General features: G+C 45.2%; 1 protein-coding gene across 2 annotated transcripts in view; it reads left to right on the top strand.

Annotated features, from left to right (window-relative positions):
- Tnks (tankyrase) overlaps window positions 1–26,285 on the top strand; it is a 357,580-nt gene that overhangs the window by 49,584 nt on the left and 281,711 nt on the right. For both annotated transcript variants that reach the window (XM_050193320.2, XM_055061240.1), the window contains exons 4-6: window positions 715–809; window positions 9,291–9,357; window positions 15,071–15,257. In XM_050193320.2, coding sequence (XP_050049277.1) covers window positions 715–809; window positions 9,291–9,357; window positions 15,071–15,257 — 349 coding nt within the window. The remainder of the gene's footprint in view (window positions 1–714; window positions 810–9,290; window positions 9,358–15,070; window positions 15,258–26,285) is intronic.

The following is a 26,285-nucleotide window of genomic DNA, read 5'->3' as shown; positions in this document are numbered from 1 at the left end:
TTCCCAGACCAGCTTGCATTGATGTCATGGTTTTTTACTTTCTACACGGGCCTAGTTTCAGCAAAAATGGATTGCATTTTGATCCGAAGGAGGCCACTTGCCAAGACTGGGCCACAACGGCCCAGATACGAGAGAATACTTTGAAATTTATGGCGTCACAGTGACGTACCAGCAGTGGAGTTTCACTGTGAAATTCTTGCCAAGTTTGACCTCTATTTTCTCTTCTAATGCTCAACCAGATAAATCCAAAGTTGAACCGCCAATCCTGAATGTTGGTTTCGAAGTCATCAGAAGAGACCGATTCACACACCCCACAGTATCTGTAGCGAGAGGTTGTCGAAAAAGCAGGAGACGGGCTCAAGGTTGAATAGCACAGAAGAGGGCAGCTGTAGCCCTTGCAGCCCTGTATTCATCAAGTTATGGCTATGTCATTCGTGTCTATCAAAATCACGGGCCACGTACTTCAGGCTGATTGAGGAAAGCCTGCTGCTCGAGCAAATTGGTAGAGCTAATTTCCTCCTTATACATAGACTTTTTACATAGACTTCCCTATTTCACCTAAAAATTTCAGCTCAAGTGAAAAATAGTCAATGAAGCACCTTAGTTCTTATTTGAACATGTCCAGGTGAAGTCCGATGTTTGATATTTCGGACATTATGTTGTGGAACTACACTGCCTGGGAGTGGGGTTAACATTTGCTTACTTAACTTGCAGTCTACACCACTCCACCTTGCAGCAGGCTACAACAGAGTGCGGATTGTCCAGCTCCTCCTGCAGCATGGGGCTGATGTTCATGCCAAAGATAAAGGGTGAGGCTGCGTTCAATCATGTCTGCCAAAAGGACTTTTTTTGCAGCTCTTGGGACCAAGAACTAGACCATTACATATTGGAAAAACGAAATGTGACATTAATGCCACATGTTGTAGAGTGAATTAACAGATGACTTGAAGTGCTGGGTTGGTCCCGCCGGAGTCTTACATATTTGAATAAGGAAGAACTCACCAATTCTACCTTCAAAAAAATGCGTGGCGCAACAGTTATTTTGGAGAAAATTTCTCACTCCCATAGACTGCTTTTCAGACAAATTTGAGCCAAATGTCAAGAACTTATGTGTTGCTGGCTGCGGTAACTTCATGTACTATTGAGATCATTCTAGCTTTGCACAATACATGACATGTTATCATGATATGTTAGGCCTACAGTGCATGTGCAGCTTTCACGGAACCAAAGTAACTGAGCTGCGTGATAGTTTTATTTACAGTCAAAGTACGATTTTTTGAACTTCCTAGGGGCTGCTACAACGTCCAAAAAAATGTAGGCATGACTTTTACTGCCCCCAAGGGCTCAAATCGCCGCAGGCACGTCCAAAATAGCTCTATAGGCCTGCCAGTACACTTATTAGGCATGTTGGTATTCATTTTTTGGACGTTATTGCTGACCTTAGGGAGTCCGAAAAATCGGACGTTGACTCTACAACTGAGCAAGAGGATGCTTCAAATGGTTCATAGGGTGAACACATGGTGGAAGGAGGACGAAAACAGAAAGGACCGACGCATTGACGAATGAACGGGAATGGAAGTGTGCTGCTTTGAAGGAGCTTGAGCTCAAAAAACAAAGTGTTGGCTGACGCCGAGATGTAGGTGTCCCTCATCCAAACCAAAATAAACTCTTTAATGCATTGGGGAGAGTAGTATGTCAGGACAGCTGAGGTTTACTTTCCAGCTGCTGAGAGAGAATCTCAGTTGAGACAAAGTTCGGGCCTCATACTAATGAGCTTGCTATCAGTTGATAGAAATAGATCATATTCGAAACTATTTGTTTATGTGTGAATTTCTTTTTATTCGTATTTGGAAATGTTAGACTCGATTTGCAATGGGCTCTACAATTTATTTTTTTGAAGATCGTTCATTCACTGGGCATTTTACTAAACCTTCCCTTCCGCTTTATTCTGGAATAAAATAAACACTACTCCTTACTATTCGAACTAGATTAAGTCATTTTTTTTATTTTTTAACATTCTTTCTAGAGAGTGACAGCATCAGGCGACATGGTGTCAGCCCGACTTGACGTAAAACAAAGTTCTGTGTCACTCTAGAAATTTTGCACAGGCACCCAGGGAAAACCTGCAAAACTCGGGGAATTTGGAAATGTCATCTTGGCACGACACCTTGTTTCTAGAACCTGCGTACCCTCTTAATGCTTAACGCATGCTTGCCACCAGTGCCGGGGCAAAGGCAGCCTCTAGAGAGAAAAAGACTCAACTGGCTCTTTGCAACAGTAACTTTACGCAGTTTACGCACCTTACTGTGACATGATAGGAGCGCACGTGCATGCGATTCACTGCCGGCCAGCTGGGCGCGGCACAGGGGAGAGTCCAAGTGAAAAAGGGGAGGCTGTCACTTCGTCGGCATAGTGGCCATAGTCAAGTGTAGCATCGAATTCGCGTATCTCTTGGTCACTTTTTTGCCGGTCTTTGGTTTCGCTGCGTGCGATGGGCCCTAAGCTGAGTTATACGCTTGCTGCGGGACAGAGTTCATCTGCTCACAAAATGGAAACTCTGATCAGACTTTGACGTGCCGATGAGCAGGATGGTTGAGGAAAGAAATGCATGCAACGTGCTTGTCAAAACAGCAGATGCCGAAAAGCAGCACTTCAATGGGATGTTTGTGATAACAGCAGACGGCTGGAAGCAGCTGCGAAGACGGGCTGTTGTAGAACCACAATGTGGATGTAGCAGCCAGCAACCTGGTTGACAGGTCTGGTTGTTCCAGTGCGGAGTGAAGTGCAATAAAATGCTTTTAAGCTTTGCAAATAGTATGCCTGTATTTTTACTGCAAAGATAAGTTACCTAATGCATTTTTCAAATCATTACCGTCTTACTTTTCAATGTTTGCTATTTCGAAAAAGTTTCCATAAAGCTTACCCCACATAATAAACCTCCCCCTCCCCCCCCCCCCCCAACCTTGCTTCGGTATTTTGGGAAAAAAAGTGTGTTTGTTAGGCAAGCATATATGGTACTTCGTTATATCTAGAATTTTCTTACCTTGAAGCTTTTTATATCGAGTTATTGCTATCAAAAGTGAGAGCAAGTAGCAAGAGCTGATTTGAATCGAAACATATCCACTGCTATGATGTTATGGTATCACGTGGGGTGACTGGGTCACAGATGCACATGGTGACACCTTAGCTGTCTGTTTGTTTTTAGCTCGAATTAGCAGAACTTGCTCAATGATCGTTAATTTCTTAGCGCTTCCAGAAATGAACAGGCAGCATACCGCATTTGCCCAATTCTTTGCGCCCCTGAATTTAACGTGCACCACCTTTTTGCAAGTTCACAGTAAGGACATAAAGGTGCAGCTGAATGTAACGTGCACCTGATTTATAAAAGAAAAGTGCAGCATGATCGCAAAAGACTACCTGCTGTGCTGGCTTAGTGGCTTTGGCATTGCGCTGCTATGCATGAGGTCGTGGGCTTGATTCCTGGTCTCGGCAACTGCATTTCAATGGGGGTCGAGATGGAACAACTCTTACGTACCATGCATTGGGTGCACGCAATGCATTGTTTTGAGAATGCTTTATTTCTTATTGCATAAATTCAAACACAAAAAAAGGTAGGCAGCTATTCGCGGAGTCCAGGCTACAAATTGCACGTTATGGTGGAGCTGTCTCACATGCAGTGCAGTGGCAAGCGGATGCCGTCTCAGAGCTCTCTTGTTTGCGCTGGAGGTTTGACAGTGGTTGTCGCTTGTCAGGAAAGATAAAATTAAAACGTCAGTTTACTCTACTGACAATTTTGTATAAAAAACAAACTGAGCCGACATTTATGTCATTGGCGGCAGTGGCACGCTCGGCCAGGCAGTTGGCATGGTGGGAAGCTGGCTGGCAGGCTGTTAATCTTAATGCTATGCGAGGTAAAGCTGTAGTGCATTGAAACTTACGTTTGTTGACAGTCAGAATCCGGTAAACGGTGGACAGCAAGGCATTGTGCTACCATAGAATAAAGAACTTTTGAGAAGAGAAACCGTACCTTCCACAGTGGTACAAAGAAAAGCAGCAGAAGCATCTGGACCCAACAGATGGCACTGCTCAAACAGGAAGCAGAAATAATGTATATTTTTTTAGAGTGAAATCCAGTATGGTTTTTTTACCTGTAGCATATGCTGGTATGCGCTGTGCTTGCCCTGCTGGCTTTGCGGCATGCCTTAGTGCCTTGGCTGCCACGCAGCTGGTGCGTTCTAATTTCCAGGATACCAAAGAGCCTCTACTGATGCCCATACAAACAGTCTACAAGTGAGTGAACTGGATGTGGGACTTTATTGGCAGAAAGACAAGCAGTACACCCTCTTGTACCAGAGCAGAAATGTTGAGCTACTCTGAAACCCTTAACGCGAGCTCGTAAACTGCTCACTTTCATCATCGTGCCCCACTTTCCCTTAATATGGACTTGGTTGGTTTCGTGGGCATCACCTTTGGGAACCACTTTTGCAGGCCTTTCCACCTACGTGGCTATCAACTTGATACACTTAAAACCATGTAAGGACGTATGCTGGTCACTGTTCACGCCAAATCACGGCCGAGGAAGGCCACAAGCACAATTTGCCCACGGCTGCGGCAGGAAAGGACGAACGGGTAGCACCAATCACGGTGCGTGTAAATGGGGAGTCTATGTCACTGTGTGGATTGCAGGAGCAGGTGCTACCTCGAGAGACTGCTTCCCTATGCAACTGACCAGGCTGCCACATCCGAGGAATGTAACATGGCAACCATGACCAAGTGGGACAGCGTTGAAACGAGACTGAAATCAATCACTTCAGTGTACCTTGCGCACTAACCCAGGCTATCAAGTAAGAAGAGCAATCCTGAACGAGACTAGGAATTAAATATGGGAATGAGAATGTCCGACACCAGAAACAAGAGTGCTGTGTTTGCTACACGACCAGGCCTTTCAATGCCACTGTCAAGATAACCAACAACTTCATGCTTAGAGTAATACAGTTAAACATCTATATAACGAACTTCAAGATAACGAAATTCGTGATATAACGAAGTATTTAACTTTTCATAACCTCTTCTCCATAGGACGCCATGTATTTAGAACCTCAATATGAGGAAGTGTGTTTGTATGTGATTCGGATATATTGAAATTTCGCCTCCACACCAGAGGAATGCCGAAACAATAAATGGAAACTTTCGTGGACACAGATGGTCAAATGATTGAATTACAAGTGGCTGCTTGCAAACGCACCTCTCAAATTGCAGGAGCTGCTAAGCGACAAGAGCAACCAAACCACGGAAGTGAAGCCACATCATGTTGCGTATGAAGTCCAAATGCGATAAGATCCTATTTTGCCTTGTGCACTTTGTGCTTTATGTGCGAGTGAAAGTGTGCGAGGGTGAGAAAGAAATATGGTGGCTTCACCAGTGCCGCCTTCCAGCGTGAGCAAAGGGAAAGAGGGGGAGGGGAGGGAGCGCGTTGGGGGCGTAGGGGGTTAAGTTGGCTTGTGTCTCCCCTGTGGCTGTGCATGGCTGCAAGTGTCGATACACAGCAGTGCACCTTGCTTCAGATGTAATCTGCCATTTGTGCAAAGAGTGGCCGTGCTGAGACCGCGTGGCATCATGTAAGCTGTCTTTGCATATGTTTAGCATTGAAGGTTGCGTACGTAATCTCGAGTTTCGGTGACCTGTTGGAGCCAGAGGCAGACAAAGAATTCGTTCCCCGCTGCCAGTGCTTTTCGTGATAGCCTCATCCCAGTGCGGGCGACACTATCAGCCGCTGGGGTGGAGTGCACGCGTAAGCGTGGCTGGCTTTGCTTAATTCGTACTGCCAATGTGAAGATATCATCAACATGGCATGAAACCGCATCATTCGTGCCGACCCCCAAATTCATCAAAAAAAATTTCTCATTCAAATTTGGTTTTTCCGATTGCCTGATAATTCAGAAAATTCTGCGGCCCCTTTCTGCGTAAGAAAAATTTATCGGCGACTGTGCTTATTTGCACAGACAATTTTAATACAACGAAATTTCGATATAACGAAGCAAATTGCCTTCTTTGTTATATTGAAATTTAACTGTACTGCAGTTTTCGTTTTGGCAAGATTTCATCAAAGATGAGGACACATGCCCTGTCCATCACATCCCAATTTTTTTTTTCTTTTACTACATCCAGGATCTCTGGCATCGATCCAGGTTTCAGTGATATTGCCGATAACCAGGTTCCTAAAGGAAACACCTGAGGTTACTGGAACATATACAGGAGAAAAACTGTTGAGCGTCACAGACTGCTGTCTTAAGCGTAGATATTCGGCAAGCCAAGCTATGACACTGTTGTCCAATTTGTCGGCCATAAGTTTTGAGATTCGAAGATCAGGACTGTGAAATGATTTTGACAATTTTGTACAAACGTACTGAATCCTTAGGGTGGGTCCTTCTCGTCAGACACATCTAAGTGATCCATCTAAAGCCTCTAATTTATTATAAGGCTTTAAAAATGTATATCGCTACCGATCACAGCATGTCACTCGGCTGAATTTTCAGCCACCCCCGACCATTTCACGCAAGATGCCCTAATGACGCTAGTAGGGCGAGCTCTCTGATTGGCTGTCCAGGGTGTGTCATCGATAATTTTTCTAACTTTATGGTGAACAAATGTTGTTTGTAATATTTGGAATGTTAGTTCATTTGTTTCTATAAAAAAGTAACAGAAAGAGAATGCACAAGCACAATTTCTCACTACACTTAAGGACTTCCGGCACACAGCAAGTGTCGTCTGCTTGTGTTACAATGTAAGCGATGACCATCAATCCGTCTACTAACTAGGATATTTATGTGTACGAGGTGTAACCCTGGTAGTGTTAGCCAGCACCACTCAGAGCCATGGCAGGTGGATGTGGAGCACCCTTTTTTCGCCTGATGGCGTGGCACATAAACTTGGGAAAGCAGGCAAGTGGCTAATGAACCTGTATATGCAACCTAATGGCATCTAGGCTGCCAGATTCTAGACCCTTGCAATGAATGAATGAAAAGAAGGGAAACACAAGGGCTTGATCTTTGTTAATCTCAACCATGTAAAGTCGTCAACTGGCAATGAAGCCAAGAGATATATTGTGGTAATAAGCTGCAATTGAAATTTAAATATAGAAAACAACGAAGAAAAGTGAAATGAAAGTGGATGAAAAGATAAGATGTGGTTACTCTCTGTCGGTGAAGCTGGGGCAGGACAAAAAAAGTCCATGCGAGTCAAAGATAAGATGTGGTTACTGTCCATCGGTGAAGCTGGTGCAGAACAAAGTCCATGCCAGTCCACACCAGGTAGCATGGCCGGACTGGAGCATATGAACGTGAGTGGGCACTCAATCCCTGTCATACACGCAGCTAGCGCTGCACATACGCAGTTGCATGTAGCTGTGGTCTGTTACATAGTGTAGATACCCCGGCCGTCGCGATGAGTCCACTTCTGGCTGAGCGCACTGCAGCTTGCTGAGGACAACTGTATTTGGCGCATCGTAAGCGCCAAAACTGGAAGTAGTGGCATCTACGTCAACATCCAAAATCAAAGTTGATCTGCGTGCCATGGTGGCGTTCAGTAGGCGGAGTGTTGTGGGCACGCCCTACTCTGCCATGGCCTTTGCAGTGCAAAGCATTGAAGAATAAACAGGAGCACCACAAAGAGGATCATATGTGACCTTTGACTGCCAGTAACTCCTCTTCTGCTGATCGCATTGTACTTCTTGCGGCAGATTATTTTTGAAGTAGTCTTTTTTTTTTTTTTTACTTCAAGTGCATTTCTCGACTTCGATAAAAAGTTGTTCAGGGCCTCTTTAAAATAGTGTTCAACAATGGATGACTGCACTGCAAATCAGGATCTAAGAGTGAGTTTGGTTGGTGGTTTCTAGTTGCATATTCAGCGTTTCTTTGCAGATCGTTGCAATTCAGTGTTTCTTGCAAGAATTGGCAAGAGCTAGCAGTGCCTCAGAAAAAGTAACGTTGCGCATTATAAGGCTGTTTTGCAGCAAAATAAGTAAGCATAGGGCCTCATGCCTCTAGCAGGTGACAAAAAGGGATGACCCCAACACTGCAGCGCTCCTGCCAATGAAGGAAGGAAACGCGAACAGAGTCATTGTCAGCTCGCTCTGCAGGCAGTCGGTGCCGTTGAGACACATCTGTTCCACCGTGCCCACAACCTTCGCATGGGTCCCCACTGGCGACAAGTTATATTTTCATCTGCTTTAATTTTTTTCTTTGTTATTTTCTACATTTCAGTTTCAACTACAGCTAATTGCGCTTAAGCTTTCCTTAGCCTCATTGCCTGTTGACTTTATATGATATATATATTAACGAAAGTTCGAACTAACGAAAGTGAAGGAGAACAACAGTACACCGTGATTTGGAAGCAGTAGGGCATGTCAGAAATTTGGCGTGTCAGAAAGTGATGGCGTGTGCTGCGGGCACACGCCATCTTCAAGTCGCAGCTCTGAGTCCGACTGTGCCACACCACCGATGCCCACCGAAACGAACGTTAGCCGAGGCTTAACACCATCATAAAGAATTGCGACAACCGGTACATCCTAAGCTGAAAACAGACGTGCACAACCGATGAAGACTGCCGAGACAAAGACGCTGAACATGTGAAGGTGGCGAAGGCCCCGATTCGTCGGTTCTTGATTGCAAGCGCAGCTGCGACAAACTTGATTCGCTGTGTTTTGGTGCTTGCCGCGCCATCTGCCGCGCAACATTAGCAGCTACAAAAGATTTGCAAAGCCTCCGAGATTCGCGACGGGCAAGAAGTCTCTGAGGTCACGTAGAACAGAGAGGAGGCAGCCGCCGCTGCCTTCTGGCCGATCCCGCGCTGGTTAGATTTTTCCTGATTTTGCCTTCTCTCGCCGTTCTCTCCGTTCCAGAGGCGATACAGCCTTGTGTGTGTAGGCAGTAGGCGCGTTTCTTCAGGCGCCAAGCCGCCGGCACGGTGGCGCGTAGTTCGAATTATCCGTGGTGGAACTTTCTCACTTTTGAATTAACTGGCTTTTTTATACATAGACTTCTGTGGAGCTTGGCAGAACCAAATCGTACAGTTCGAATTATCCATAAATTCGAATTATTGAAGTTCGAATCAACGAGCTTTCACTGTGTGTATATATATATATATTGCTGTGGCATTATCACCTAGAATTTTACTACGATAAGTTCCACCGTTTGTGTTGCTGCAAAAGTTATTTGCTCAGATCCACTTGAGTATTGAATATTGCTATTTGTTGGGGACTAACTTGGTGCATTGCTCACTATCTTTTTCAGTGGCCTGGTGCCTTTACATAATGCGTGTTCCTACGGCCATTTTGAAGTGACTGAGATGTTGATAAAGGTACGTGCTGCTCTTCCCGTACCAGTTCCATAGATGTGATTGCAATGCCAGTTGTGCCAGACTGTACCAAGCAATGAAAGCTTCTACGTCATGCTACATTTTGTCAAAAATTGCATAATTGGTGCTGAAGGTTGCGCCAAGAAGAGAAAGAAGGTGGGAAGCGCTCACAATTCGCCATTCAGTCTCCCATGACATGTAGGGCCATTTTGAGTGGTCGCAAGAGCAAATGTACGAGTGCCCTGCATTTAAAAAAGGAGGAGGTTATGGGAATGCACCACGACATCTCTGAAAGTGAGTAGATGTGTACTGAAGAGAGTACAATACGGTAAACTTTCGTTAATTCGACCGTGACGGGACTGCTGAAATTAATCTAATTATCTGGCAACTCTATTAAGACCCAGAAGATGATGTCAAAACACACAGCTGATTCATTTGGCAGTATTTGCCCGATTCTAACACAGCCACGAATCACGCGTGCACACTTTCTACGAGTCCAACATAGAAATCTAACGTAGAAATGACATCAATGCCCCTAAACAAAGAAATCCATTGCGCCACTGATATTAATGGGCAAGGGTGCAAGTGTTGCTTAATGGCAGCCGGTTTCCTAAAGTCAGCTTCGCCGCAGTACATGTTTTTTTTCGGTAAAGCATACAAACGCCGCAAAGGAGGTTTTGGTTTCGTATCCGATGGCATCGCCCAGGTAATTTACGGCCTAATATTTTTGAAAATGAAGTTGCGCATTAGAACTGAATATATACAGCAATGAGTCATTGTGAGCTACGATTATTGCTTGAAAATCTTTTTAGGGCAGGCTGAAAATAGGTGCTTTTGATGGGCAGGTGGCCTGTGTCCAATGCATACAGTGTGCCCTAAGCTCCTCCGGGACAGACGCTGCCACTAGAGGTCGCTATTGGGGGTGTCATAAGGGGCGTAGGTGTTGACTGGTCAAGTTCGAATGATCTGGCGAATACCAATTTTAGAATCGAAATTATGAAAGTTTGGACCCATAGAAATGTATAAGGCCTGCCAGGACTGTCGGTCGGGATCGAATTATAAGGCCTGCCAGGACCGAAAAATCGAATTAACCTAAGTCAAATTAACCAAAGTCTAATAGTAGATTAGGCTGATGATGACTAGCAGACCAAACAAAGCCTTCACTGCACACGAAAGATGCTGCAATGTGATGACGGTGTCTACCAACCGGGAAAACCAGGAATTCTCAGGGATTTTGACTAGTCTGCAAATACTCAGGGAAAACTCGGGAATTTGTGCTTCTATCAGGGGAAATTAGCTCTAACTTTATTGAAAGGGAACGGAAGCTGCGCTAATGCTGGCTCGAGTAACAGAAGAATCGTAACGAATCGTCTTTGACGCCGTGTCGTCATCGGGAGGAGTTGCCAGTGTACAGTCAACGCCCGATTTTTGGGACATGCCCGTTAATTCGGACGGCTTCGCGGCACCACCACGTACCCCATAGAGTGAATGTGTAAGAACGTCCGAAATTTCGGACACAAGAACCCTTCGCCGTGCGATTTCCCGGACTTTTTTGCGTGTCCGTACGTCCGAAACAGCATTAATCAAAGCCGGAACCACCGCCATTTTGATTACCTTGTTGCCTCGAAACGGCGCTCTCGCACGCAGATCGCTGGCAGCCGTAGCCACCACCGCGGCAAGCGCTAGGCCTAGCTGCTTCGACGTTCGCTATTAAGCTTCTTGCCGTTCGGTGCCGTATTTTTTCATTGAAAGAATTCGGTGCTGTCAGCAATGGCACCGACTCCACCTTTGTAACCCTCGTGATTGGCTTCAAAGCACGAAAAGCACACCGCGTCGCATAATGCCGGTTCCCGAGAGTCAACTTTGCCTCAATACAGAACTGTTACGCGGTGAAGCTTAACTAGCGTGGAAAGGGGCGATTGCCACGGGACACGACATGTATTCCTTAATTATACGCGCATGCACCCGCCATCTCCTGTCGCAATACCAGCTCGGATATGCCCAATAAGTGTACTCAGGCCTTGAGAGCTTTTTCGGACGTACCATGGCAGTAAAAGACATGCATTCATTTTTTTTCGGACTGCCCGATTTTTCTGACGTTTTCGCGGCCCCTAGGGAGTCCGAAAAATTGGACGTTGACTGTACAACTGACCAAGAGAATGCTTCAAATAGCCCGGGGCGCGAACGCATGGCGGAAAGAGGACGAGAAGAGAAAGAACCGACGCATTGAGGAATGAACAGGAATGGAAGTGTGCTGCCTCTTCCTTGAAGGAGCTTGAGATTTAAAAAAAAAAAAAAAAAGTGTTGGCTGACACCGAGATGCAGGTGTCCTTCATCCAAACCAAAATAAACTCTTTAAAGCAGTGAAATGCAACACTGAGGCATTGTGCATGGGTGAGAGTGTGTCAGGACAGTTGAGGTTTACTTTCCAGCTGCTGAGAGAGAATCTCACTTGAGACAAAGTTTGGGCCTCATACTAATGAGTTTGCTGTCAGTTGATAGAAATAGCTCATATTCGAAAATATTTGCTTCTGTGTGCATCTCTTTTTATTCATATTTGAAAATGTTCGACTCGATTTGCAACGGGCTTAACCATTTTTTTCGAAGATATTTTATTTGCTTTGCATTTTACTCACCCCTCCCTTCTGTTTTCTATTTAAATAAACTAAACATTACTCTGTACTATTCAAACTGAATTAAGTCGTTTTTAAAAAAAAATTTTAACATGCTTACTAGAGAGTGACAGCATCGGCGACATGGTGTCAGCCCGTCTTGACATAAAACAAAGTTGTGTCACTTTGGGAATATTGCAAAGGCACTCAAGGGAAATCTGGAAAACGCAGGGAATTTGGAAATTTCAACTTGGTAGACACCCTGGTGTTGGCATGGCTCATGCTGTCTTATACCCCTGTCACACCGGAAGATTTAATGTCATTCGAATCGAATGGCATTCACATATAATCCCATTAATCGGAATTTACACGCGACAATTTAATGTCATTCGAATGGAATGACATTTGCCATCGAATGAGTTAGGGTAACTTATTCGCATTCGATTTCGAACTGAATGTATACTCTTGACCCCAGATAGACACCAGCGACACGCTACGCGAAAAAATAATGCGTGCATTAGCAAAGTCAGAAGATATTTTTTTAGTCTTATAAAAAGGAATAATAATTTTTGCGCTGGCTGCGCTTCCTCCGCAGAGTGCCATGTCGGCCAAATTGCTTGCTTACATTTACCGGATTTGCGCTTGGCTTTAGTTGTGGCTTGGCTTCTGATTATCGAAGTGCTTTTAGTTGTGAATAATTGGTGTCAGAATGTTTTCGTTCATTTTAAAATACTCGCAAAAGTTTTAATAGGCACAAAATTTCTTTGAATTTCACAAATTTTGTTCCAGATCGTCACTGCTATCATTTGCGAATGCCATTATATTTTACTGCGTAGCACCGCAAGAGAGCGAATGGTATTCGATGCATCGAATGGCATTCTATTCGAATGACATTAAATCTTCCCGAGTGACAGGGGTATTAGATTTGTGTGTGTTGCATCGTCTGGCTGTGTAAATCTTGGACGCTGACCGCGCTTATTGCCCACTGTTGTCATCAGATGGGCCTACAAATTAAGATCAAAAGTCTTCGTTAAGGAAAAGAAATGTCAGTTTTGCCCTTAAAACAAAGCATTAATGGCGACAGCAAAGAGACAACCACACAAAGTAAATTAATAGTTATATAGGCACCATAAATTGTGCTAAACATTTGCTTGCCAAGCTGCATGGACAGCCATGCGCAGCCACGGCCAGGGTAGAGGAGGAGACTCGCACACTCTGAAGGGAGGGCAGATGGGCACGCATTGCCTCTCCCTCTAGCATGTGCTTGATCGCATTACCGTGCACTCACCCTCTCCCCACCTTTCTTTCACTAAAGGAATCTTGTTACTCTGAGCTGCTGTACTCCATGTGACCTCCGCTAGTTCTTTACCAACGTGACAGATGGCGCAGCAGTGTTTCCTGCTTACCGCTCTCCGGCGTGTTCACTTCCACGGTATTTTGCCGCTGAAGCTTTTCATGCTGAAGGACGTGGGCAAATCATGACTTCAACTAATGACATTACTAGCTGGGTTGAGTCAGTACTGTCCCACTAAATTTGAAACATTTGACGACCTTAGTTACATCTGGACTTGATACAGCTTAGACCACTTATTGTGCAGAACCGGCTACAGTGCAGCTTTTTCTTACTGCCGTTTACCCTACTGTAACACTCTCTATATATGCATACTATTCATAGTGCAGCCATGCAAGACGACACACTGATTTTAATGCGGCATCTGCGGGAAAACCCCACATGTAAGTGTGCTTCACAGCGAGGTGCGCCAGCGGATGGGAGCATTGAGGGGGATGGGAAGATGCAGAGCTGATGAAGGAATGGAAAGAGGAAAAAGAGAAGTGGCGAAATGCAGGGGTTGCCGAGGCTGTGAAGAAGTCTTTGCTTGGCCGCAGCGGTGTGTGCTCTGCGCTGACCGTGTGCACATTGTCACTCGTCAATTTGTGTGCACTCCTCCCGATGCATGTTGTTGTGACAAGCACATGCACCTTGACTGCTGCCATTTTAAGTGGTGCTCCACAAATTTCATAGGGAGCTTTTAGGCTTTAAAATGTCCACATGTGTTCCTACCACTATGTGCACATGGAAGCTTGGTAGGCATTCGCAGCAGTTGCTGTGGCTGATCGCCCGAGAAACCACACTCACTTCAAATGCGCTGCTATCAGTTGTCTGCGCTAGTGATCACATGCCCAATCTCAATGAAATTGTTTACGGGCAGGAACATATCAAGGGTCAGCAGACCACTCAAAACCCCTGTTGGCTAGGCCTAATCAGTGCGCCTTATCAGGAGTTCACAACAAAAGTGCCGTTTTGGTGCTGAGTCAATGAAATGTGCCGTAGTGGCTGTATGGCTCTTGGAAAGCTGAAGAACTCCATTGACCACATAAGTGAGGGCACGGGCGGTGCAGGCAGTGCTGGAATGGCGGCAACTGGGTCCACAGTCAACATGTTTTCTACATCGAGTGCAAGCTAATTAGTCCGAGAAGTGGAACAAAACACTGTACGGCATCCTAAATTTCAGTTGCCATTCTGCATTAGTTTTGTAGAGTTGGTGGCGCAGCGCCTGGGGAATTTCAAATAATTCAACAGATCTGAAAATTGAATTGGTGACTTACTTTCCTTTGTAATTTTTTTTTCTGTGTTAATTTGTCTGCTTGATGTGAACAGCACGGATTCTCGGACATTAACCTTTCAACATTTGCAAATTTAAATGGATGCAAACATCCCAGTCGCATGCTTTGATTCTCACATATGCTGCCTGGTTTACATGTTTTGCACGTGTGCAGCCTTTGAAAAATGTTCTGTTTACTGCGCTATACTGTTAAAGAAAAAGACTGACACACATTGCGCACATGTGTGTCAGTCTTTTCTTTTTGTCCTTTGTATAACAGTATAACACAGTAAACAGAATGATGTCATAGCAACTAGCCCCAGTCAGAGCCTTATCGTGCGGTACTAGTACTTATAGCGGGGATATTCATGACTGTGACCACTTGTGGTCTATGTGTAAAGTGGTCTATGCTGTAAAGCTGTGTTCTTTTATAAGATGCCGCAGAACTACTTGTTGACTTGTTTAAGTTTCCAGAAACAAACAAACAGTAATTAAATGCAGCATGGGGCCAATGTGAATGCCATGGATCTGTGGCAGTTCACACCACTGCACGAAGCAGCCTCCAAGAGTCGAGCTGAGGTGTGCTCACTGCTACTTGCACATGGAGCTGACCCTGGTCTGCTCAACTGCCATTCGAAGAGCCCAGTCATGGTAGCTCCTTCCCGTGATCTCCAGGACCGCATGCTTTGTGAGTACTCAGCGATTTCTATTTCTAGGTGTGTATCACTGCGAGCCGGCCTAGTTGGAATTGATTCATTGGGAAACTGCGCTACACAAACGGGGACAGAGAAAGATACAAGCGCTCATCCTTCTTTGTCCCTGCTGGTGTCGTGCAAAGTTTCAGGATAATTCCAGGGGTACTTTGATATTACAGCATGAGCTAATGCTTTGCTTACAAACATACGCTGGTGCCTATTAGTGCTGCTTTACAGTATGTATATATTTTGTTCACTGTGAGATCTGAATATTCTTTAACTACAGTCGCCGACCGTTTATTCGGACCTCACGGGGACTGCGAAAATGTCCGAATAAACAGGTGTCCGAAAAAACAGATTAAGAAAAAAAATTAAATCCTTTATTTCCACGCACTTATTCGGACTCGGCAGTAGGCTTGGAAGAAATCGTGAATGCGCCGTTGCACGCTGTTCCGTTTACGCGCAATCAGATAAGCCTGAATCTCGGAGAGGGTCGTACGGTCACTATTAGCGGCTGAAAGCACAGTCACTGCTTGTACAGGCTCCGCATGCGACGGCAGCGTAGCACATGGTGCGTCATCTTCCAACTCGGAGTCGTCGTCCGACGGTGCAGCAGAAACCTGATGAATGATCTCGCCGTCGTCGAGTTCTGCGCATGTCAGCACCTATGAAACTGTCAAATGAGACGGTGTCCGGAATCGCAATGCAACCACTGCGCAGGTCTCGGCAGAACATTTTCCGCGTCAGTAGGGAGCACATCGGAAGGCGACAAGTCTGCCTCCCGGCACCCGCTTGCCGGCATTCCCCAGCGCAGTCTGCGCGGGCACTGTCGGCGCCATTAGACCCTTGACGCGATGTTTACGTATGCCGCGTTGGTTCACCGAAACCTCGACACAGCACACAAAGCAAACACCACCGTGCCGACACCAGTCGCACAAACGAAAAACGCGGCCTGATCGCAGCGTCTTGCGCGAAGAAACAAATCAGCTGCTGGATTGTCTTGATATGGCTTACTAAGCTGAAACCGGAACTGCTGCAGAGCCACTATCTAACCAGGCAGAAACGATGATGATGAGCGGGGATTTCCAGTAGCGCCACTTCGTGGGGCAGCAAGGAAGCTCCGTGCAAAACAAAAATGGCGCTCAGCAAGTCGAACCATGCACCGATCAGAGTCGGTGCATGGTGCTCTCGACCGAGTTGGCTCAAGGAGTGTCCGAAAAATCAGACGAGAGGTTGCAAGGTGTCCGAACTTTCGGCAGTTGTTATACATTATGGTCTATGGGAAGAATGGCGGTGCCGCGAGGCTGACCGAATAATCGGGCATGTCCGAATTTTCGGAGTCCGGAAAATCGGTCGGCGACTGTATTTTCCTTTTTTGTCTCCTTAACCCTTTCGCTGTCACGGATGTACCGGTACGTCTTCGCGCTTCCCCCCCACAGTGTCATCGACGTACCGGTACGTCCTGTATCGTGCGTTCAAAATTTCGCGCCTCAGTGCAAAGCTGGCGCTCTTGAACTGGCCCCTCCATCTGTTGACTCTTTCTACAAGTTCGTATTTTCGCCTCGACCTTTGTTAGCCATGTATTGAAGAGTACGGTGCGACTGCCACTCGCCCCTCTCTCTTTGCTGAGTGGCGCGGTGGCTCCGCGTTCGCTGTATCATGCGTCGCGCGCGTGTGGTTATGGGTTCAAGGGTTGTTCTGCCATCTCCGCGGGTTTGAAGGTTTTTATTTTTATTCTGTTGGTGTGTCTGCTACGGCGTGTCAAGTTCAGAGGCACGTGCCACGCCGTTGCCTCTCCGAAAAGAGTGACTCGATTGCTGCTTTCGCTCTCTCGCCGCACCCTCGCTTCCGACTTGCAGCCGTAAACGTAAAGCCTTTTGAACTTTGTTTTAGCCTTTTTCCATCTCCCTCTGTCTTCTTGATCACGCAACGTTCTCTCCGTTGTGCGGGCGACTGAAAGCGCATCCTCCTTGCGCGCGGTTACTTTCGGATGGCTGAACGCGCGGACCTTCGTCTGCTCATTGGAGCAGTGGCTCAATTCCGATTCAGAATACGAGCCGAGCTCGGATTCGGACTCGGACAGTCTCATGCGAGGAAGAGGGGAGTTCCGCATCGTCAGTTTCGGATGTTGAACGGATGTTATAGTCAGGCTGATGATGATGATGATGTTTACTAACAACAGCTGCAGAACACTGAAATGTGCATATTGCAGGGACTATGTTGTTTGTATACCAATCATAATCAAAAATAAATTGCTATTTTCATTCCCTGTTATGCTCGTTCCCTGAAACCAAGCCGACACTGGGGGGGGGGGGGGGGGGGGGGCGTCACGGCCAGAAAGGTCCGACAGCGAAAGGGTTAAAGTGTACCCGCATTTTACAATGTATGGGAAGTTGTATTGCTTGATTAGTATGGCAGTTTTGTTACAAATTCTGCACAACTTAGGGTTAGGTACTTTGTCTGTTTCAATGAAATCTCAACCATTATTGCAAAACCGAAGCTTCAAAGGAAGCTTTAGCTTGGGGCCTGCTTTCCCACACTGCTGACTGATATTTAGGTGTCGGCCGCACACTAGACAGTTACGGTGCGATGCGCAGGCTTTCTTTTTCTCTGTCAATCTCCTATCTAAATGCATGGAAACACAGAATTGTTTTTCTTTGCAATCACTGCACCAGATGTGATGAGGTTTGTGGCATATAAAAGAACAAGTTAAAGTCTAATGACTGTGAGTAGCAGATTTCTTAATAGGCTGTTGACTTGCAAAGGAACATTTTGGAAAATTTAAAAATTTTAAAAATGATTAATTTTGTAACTGTAACTTCGCAATAAAAAAAATATCACAATTCTGTAAACTGCACCTAACAGTACATCTAAAGTGGACAAAATAGATGTAATATACACTCCTCTGAAGTACAGTAAGTAGAACCTCGTTCATACGTTTTTGAAAAAAAACTTGAGAAAAAATGCACTAACCTTGAAAATGTACGATCCAAAGTAACTAAAAAATTTTGGACAGACTAAAACATCTACATAATGCGAAGCGTCGCGCAGATCGTTGTGGCACGAGACACCCACGCGTGTAGAGCTGGTGGTGCTCCAGTGGCCCAAGACACGTTTTGTTGTTTTCCTATTGCATGGTGTTTTAAGAGGGCGACGGGAAACTGAAACAAAATCGAGCTGGTGGGCGAGACAGGATGCCGCTGAAGCGAAAATCGTGCAGTGTGGTACCAATGGCACTACCAGTGGCGTAGCCAGCAATATATTTCGGGGAGGGGGGTTTCTGCCGGCAACTACCACTCCTTTCCCTCCTTCACCCCTCCTCTCTCTCTCTCTTCATATATATATATATATTTAATAATATATATATATAATAATATATATATATTGAAAGGGGGTTCGAAAGTAGCGCTTGATCGCGAGTCCTAGGCGTTCGCATCAGCAGCCCGAGCTTGGGTCTCGCGCCGCAGCGGTGGCAGTCCGCCCAGCGCAACATGCATATTACCCACTACAATATATATATGGATGTTGTACACCACGCAAACACACTCCTAGCACTCCCTGGACAAAAATGCTTTAACAACGAGGATGCATGTTTTGCAGTCACTTTGCATAAAATTATGCTATCATCCTTATGCTATTTTTAAAAATGATATAAAAAAAAGCTAAAATTTTATTAACGAAATGATGCATTTATATTGTGTATGTCGATGACCTAGCTGGTACGTGACTTGGAAAATTAACAGCGCTAAAAATGGGGTCATACAAAAACAAGACAGCGTGCTGTCATGTCTTCTCATGTGCCGGCCAGACTTGTTGCAACCCAGGTGACAGTGTCCTTGCCTTGACAAGGCAAGGAAACGCTACTACTACAGACACGATAGTGTTTGCAAGGAAACTGTATAAACTCAAGTTCTAAATACGGTGACATGACAACCCCCTCCTTCCCATTTTGACTGGCACTCTCCCTCACCTTGCTTTAACGTGCAAGCTTTCCCTTTCATCAATGTTGCTCTTTCAGAGCTCACCTCCCGAAAGTTTTCCTGGGAAAGGGGGGAAGGTTTTATTACCCCTCCCCCCAGCTACGTCGATAGGCACTATGCACCACACGCTCTAAAACAGATAGGTGAAGATGCTTATCGCAATAGGGTTGGTTGAGATAGCTGTGAATGCGGCGTGCAACGACCCGGGCAGAGATTTGCTGGTACCGGAATAAGAAACTGTACACGCCGCCATTTTCGCGTGAGACGGTCGGCTATGTACTGTTCTCGATCGTGCGTGCCTCGTGCCTTTTCTTGTTCGCATGGGATCTAGTGGCCAGAAAACATATACGATTGCAGTCTGCAGCAGGGAATGGCAGTACGTTTTGGTTATCGCCTATTAAAAACGTCCGCTATGCTTCCGATGGCACCGCACGCTGTGAAACAGATAGGCGAATGTTGCTTATTGCAATAGGATTGGCAATGATAGCTGTGAATGCTGTGTGCGGTGATCCCGGAAGAGATATGCTCGTATTGGAAATGAGAAACTGAGTGAGTGCCGGCGTTCTCGCGTGGGACGGGCCGACGAGTTGAAGCTGCCATGGCAGGCAGCTATATACTGTTCTCGATCACGCATGCCTCACCCATTTTCTTGTTTACATGGGATCTAGTGACTGGAAAACGTATCATACGATTGCACTTTGGCGACGTGCTGAACGTTGGCGCTGAAAAATCGTATTTTCTGGGAATGTACAAACTGGTAAAAAATGAGTGTAACTCTATTTTTGTGTTCTCGTTTGCAAACATTCGGGCCAGGAAAACGTACGTAACGGGAACATACCAGTGAGGTTCTACTGTATGCTACTAATTTGTGAGTAGGACTTTTGCAACACCATTGCAAACATTGTAACAAATTTACATACACTGGAAGTTCATATACAGTGGAAACCCGGTTAAACGTCCCCAGATTTTCCACCGTCCTAGGTTTTACAATGGATTGAACTGCTCATTGAGACAATTCATTAAAAACCTTCATTATATGACATGAGATTATGCATGTCCCATCTTGTACGACGACTCGTGGCGAACTGCGAACCCAACGGCAGACTCATGAGAAGCACCACTTGCTTCCGGTGGCTTCCTTGCAGCGCCGTCCTCTCTATCAGGAAAAGGAAAGTGTCCCTTTCCATGCAGAAAACTCCGATTGATTTCTGGGATCCCTCCTGGCCTCCTTTTATCTTCGCGTGTGTTTGCTGCCCTCTCTTCATTTGTTTGCCTTCCCCCTCTTTGCGTCGTTCGAATGCCACCCACCTTCGTCCCTTCGTTGCCCTCTCTCGGCGTTTTCTTGCAGCAGCGCCTACTCCCATCACTGGACGCGTATACAGCCAAGAGCGTTTTTGCACTATGCCAAGCATGCTATCTTTGTACTGTTGGCCGCACAGTTCAACGTGTCAATTGCCGAGTCTTGTCAAAGGGATCACCCAAGAATACTGCCGCAGCGGGTGTGGAAAACATAAAAGCATGTACGAAAATTGAACTGATTAGCCATCGGAAGGCACGCAGATTGTATCAGTTCACGCACACAGTTTTGAGCTTCGTATTTGAATATCTTTAACTATGTCCTTTTTATATCTCCTCTAATAAAACTCTTGCTTGGGCTAGTTGGTTCATGCTTGAAGTAGTAAAGGCAAGGCGCAGAAGACCAGGACTCGAGAAGAAGAACACAAACGACAGGACTGGCGCCGGCGCCGGTCCTGTCGTTTGTGTTCTTCTTCTAGAGTCCTGGTCTTCTGCGCCTTGCCTTTACTACTTATATCTCCTCAAAGTGCACCCGCATGGTACATGTATGGGAAATTGTGTGCAAGCACACAAGACTTCTCACGTGGCTATGGCTGGGTTTGTGGTTTTGCACGGGTTTACGTATCATGCCGAAACTGCTGGCGGCCACCTCAGACGGGGATGACGCCACAAGCCAGAGATGCTGCTGTTCATAGCTGTCGATGCACAGTATTTTCAACACTAGCAGATTTGTCGGGCAACAACGCCTTGCGGACATTGCTGCGCTTGAGAGACAGCTCTTGCTGCATGGCTTAAAGAAAGTCTATAAGAAATGGACCAATTTAAAAAAAATTATGTAACTGAGAGAACAAAAACAACATTGTGACATGCTAGCGGGAGTGGATCGCGGTACACTCTCCAATAAAATGTGATTGGCACCTGCAGTGCAGGATTCTTCTAGCATTTACTTTTTTGTTGGTAAGTATTAGTCTGTAGCTTAAATTGAAGCCCCTTGCAACTCTTTTGCATCGAACAGTGCATGAAATAGACAATTTTTGTTAGTCAGATAATACGACTCCCGGATGACATGGTGTTATGTGGGCTCAAGAAATCATAATTGGGGTCCCCACTGTATCCAATTCTCCTGCTTTGGATGCTCTAGCAGATGCCCTTTACAGAACTGAAGCATCTGTTTTTGGTGAAGAGTTATGAATTTGTAAACATTGTGCTTCCATATTTTTTCTAACTTACCGATTTTCAGAAATTTTTCAAAACAAGTTTGAGCTCTAAATCAAAATGTTGCTCCCTACAGTCACTAAAATTTCTTTCTTTCGACAGATTTCACTCAAATTGGTCTAGTAGTTTTCTCATAAAATAATTTCTGCGTTTTGCATGTACTATAACCTTCATATAACGCACTTCAATATAACAAAATTATCGATTTAATGAAGTATTTTACTTTTTATAGCTTGTCCATAGAATGCCATGTATTTTGAACTTAAAAGGACTGACAACCAATCTTTAAGGACCTAGTTTTTTATGGTGCAACGAAAAGCTCACCCCTGGTAGTGTGTTCACCTGCAGTGGTTACTTCCAAAAGCATGTGAATATTTTGTATGCAGAACTTTTAAATCTGAGCAGCCTCCAAAAAAGGAGGAGTCTCCTCTCCAGCATTGCTGAGAAATGAGAGTAATGCCGATAGCCCGACTCTCAAATTCTTAAAGCTGCCCATCATTCTGCTTTCACAGGAGTGAGTGCAATTAACCGACTAGATTTTGACCTTTTTAACCACTTTAAGGGAGGGCATGGCTTTCGAAATCAACTTCCTTATTTCTTCATGGATTTTGATGAAACTTGGTAGAGTTAGTGGTAATGTTTCTGGGATGTTATACAAATTTCAATTATATCTTAGCACCATTTTTATTAACAAATTTTTTTTCTCCTTTTGGGTTTGTACCAAGCCTTAACGACCTACACTTAAAAAATATGATGGAAGACTTGTTCGAAGCACTGTGAATTCTAAAATGAATAGTTGAGGACATGACATTCTTAGATTTACTTATTTACAACATGATTTTTGTTAGTTTTCATATTTTATGAGGTGACTCTGCAATAGGCATTGATTGTGAATCATTAATTCAGAAAAAAGTGAACTGGAAAAGCAAGAATGTCACGCCCTGAACTGCACTTCAAGGAACATAGTAAAATAAAACAGAATTGAAATAGGCCTAGCAGTCTCAATGAAATCAGCGGGACAAACTGAGCATGAGGCAAAAAAACAGTTTTGAGAAGCTGGCTTTCAAAGTTTTACCTTAAGTTTTACTTTATCAGAGGGCACCATAGTTGTAGTCATTGATGTCCTATCAAATGCAGGGCTTCTGGAGTGTTTCTCATTTAGTCTGAAGTGCTTTGTCTGCCTTTTTTCCCTAAGACATCCTTCTCTGCTGCTCTGTGAAGAGCGTGTTGGCCAGGTTGCAGACCAAGTGGTACACAAGATCCCACAAAAGCATAGCGGGGCCCAAAATTGTGTTTGCGTACTGCCTTGTTGACGGCTGGCTCTAGTGGAGCAGGGTGGCTTACCCCTTGGCATCACTCACATAATGTTTCTGTCGCATTCAATGGCATGTTTTCATCTTTTTGTAGCAGTGACAAGATGACTAAACAAAGGCTTTCAGCAGCATTCAGATCTTTCTTATTTTTTTATTATTTTTTTGCTGAACAACGGCTAAGGAGCTGCACCTACCTCGAAAAAGCAATGGTACTTGGGCAGCAATGCAGCTGAAGCAAGCATGCCTTGCAAGCCAGCCCTTATGTGGTTGTTTACCCTGTGCTTTTGCGGCCTAATGTTTGTACCAGCTGCCATATTTTGACAACATTGTATTGTACAAAATTTTTCTCATTTGAAATTTGTGAGGGCCTAGAGAGAGCTGAAAGCAGAATGCAGTGGAATGTTTGTTGAATATTGTGAGCATAGCTAAATGAGACATTCCTAGTCCCTCTCCCCCTTCATTTTTTTTCTAACAAAGATTTGCATTTGCACTTATCATTTTTCTTGCCACCTTCACATCAGATATACTTTGGGTGTAAATTGAAATAATCAAGCCAGACAAAGCATGAATGTCCCAACCTGCTCTTTAGCTCAAGAAACTGTGACCAAGAAAAACAAATAAAATTAAAGCCAGGCTTTGGTGTGCGATGTGCCTGGTCGCAAAGCCTGAGGCGCCAACGTGTGAAATGTTTAGCCACGGGTCTGAGTCTGTGCAAGATGTTCTCGATTGCTGAGTGCAAGGTGCTGATGCACGAAATTCCTAGCCGCGGGTCCAAGGAATATGCTCGCAATGTGCATGGTCAGTGGTTCGAGGATTGCGTGCACAATGTGCTTGGTCGCAATGTCCAAAGCACTGATGCTCCAAAGGCTTAGCTGCGGTTCCAAGAATACCGCGTGCGAGATGCTTGGTCACAAAGGCTGCATCGCCGATGCTTGGCATACTTATCCATGCATCTAATACATCCAAACACGGAGGGACCGACCGGAATTCGGCAATGTCTTCGTCATGCCTGTTCTGACACTAGTCTAGACCACGGTGGTCGAGAGCTTGCGAGTTGTGGAGAACAGACGACACCTCTATGGAGCGAGTGTCAGACCTATGGCGAAGCACACTGGAGTCGCGTGGTAGGTGTGGCCAATCGGAGACTCCAAGACGACCTTCAATAGTCTGATTTTTGTGTGCTTGTTTCTGTGTAGAGGGCATACCTGAAGCCCCAAATTTGAAGACACAGAAATGTGTTCTCCAATAAGGCCTAGATGGCGGTACTTGGTTGCGCCATTCCAGAGATATTGTGGCTTGAAAGACTGGTTTTCGTGATTTTCTTAAAATTTTTTGTCACCTTGGCTGTTGCAAGAAATTTTTTAGAGCGTCTACATGGTTTTCAGTAAAGATATTTTGGAATGAGATAGAAAAGGGGCTACAGAAACTGAAAATGTGATCTTCAAAAAATCAATTCTTGGTATATTTTGCTATGCGGAAGCTGCATCCCTCTTAATGTAACAAAGTCTGTTTATACATGATTTAAACATATTGAAATGTCACTGCCACCTTGAAGGAACACTGAGGCAATAGGTGAAAACTCACGGGTACAGATGGTCAAGTGGTTGAATTACATGCGGCTGCTTGCGAGTGCACCTCTCAAATCATGGACCGCGTGACGAATGGTCGTCAAAGCATACCAGCGAAGCAGCGAGATGCTCTCGCCTTGATGTTCCATATAAATGCTCTTTCTTGCGATCTACCAGAAGCATGACAAGGGACTGAGACAAAACCACCTCGCCCATGGTCTTGCTAGAAAATGAAAAGTGCCATCGATGAGCATAGCGCTTCCTTAGCCATTTTTACCGGAAACCCAGCTTGTCCAAGGCTCAGAAAGGGCTAAGGAACTTCCTTTGCAAACTGCATTGTGAAAGGCAGCAAAACATTTCGTTGGACTCGTTTCTTTGGAGTGGCCAATTGTTCGATTCTTGTAGACCTCACTGTGTCTGAAAACTGACCAGCAATTGTGCAGGACTTTTCCAGTTATGAATAAATTTGCATGAATGCATGTGTGGTACCTCAGCATACAATTTTTAGTTTTCTGGACAATTAGAATTTTATGCGTCTATGTAAAATATCTCTATCATAAAATTTGTATCTAGACCTGCCAGTGCTTCGACACCCGTTGGATTTCCAGGATTGAGATCACCTCTGAGAACCAAACCACCTTATCCAATAAAGCTTTTCCCTATCGATCCTCTCCCGTATGTGCCTGTAATTTGCACCTGCCAAGGGCAAACGCGCGAGTGTTGTGCAGGTACAGCTCGGTCCACTGTTAGAGGGAACGCGCGAGTTCGTGGCTCCGCGCAGCGCCATGTACAGGAAGCAGTGAAAGCCAAGGGCATGCGCGAAACGGCACATGGGCGGCGCATGCCACGCATCATCTGCAGCCCCCCCATCATTGCGCCTGCACGTGGCGTGAGGCGCGGTGTGCAGCTGGGCAACCACATGTCTTGAGCTGCGGTTGTGATGAACACAATCTAAAGGAGCAAAGTTGCACTTGCCAGCCATCTGGTTGCTAAGAGTGTTGAAGTGATCGAGCTTCCACAACATTATACACGACATAAAGCGCTGTTTTTCTGGAGGAAGCTGTGCGTTCAGACATTATCACATGACAGATCGAAACACGTTCACTTTGTGGATGGGCCGTTGTAATTGATTCAACGAAATGAGCACGAGTCACACCGCTGTTTGTTTTTGGCACTATTCTGCATGGCATGGTTCAGTGAGGTCTGGCTATGACACGCTTAGTCTGCTGAGTTGCTGGAAGATGCGAAACACTGCGTAAAGCTATCGTTGGCGAATCAGGAAACGTGAACATGTATATAGTCATTTGAAAGTATTGCTCTTCCAAAAGGATGGTGAGGGAGTGACGTATATAAGCAAATACATACAGAAGACTTTGCAGTTACCGGCGGTGTTGTGAATGTGTTTCCATCCGCGGAATGCTCATGCAAGACGCAGCACAGCGATGTTATTATACCGTTCTCCAAAACAAAGTTCTTCCACTACCCTATTCGCATTCTACGCCACTGCAGTAGAAGTCAGTGTACTTACATGCTTTCTATATCTCGCGGGTGACACGAAAATAAATGTTTCTCTTGACGTGTCGGCAGGGCAGCCACACACGAGTAAAGTGAAGGGGTGGTTGGGTAGCAGATGATGCATGGCATGTGCC

Source organism: Dermacentor andersoni, chromosome 1, assembly GCF_023375885.2.
Source record: "Dermacentor andersoni chromosome 1, qqDerAnde1_hic_scaffold, whole genome shotgun sequence".
Lineage (NCBI taxonomy): Eukaryota > Metazoa > Arthropoda > Arachnida > Ixodida > Ixodidae > Dermacentor > Dermacentor andersoni.
This window is presented reverse-complemented; position numbering and strand designations above follow the sequence as displayed.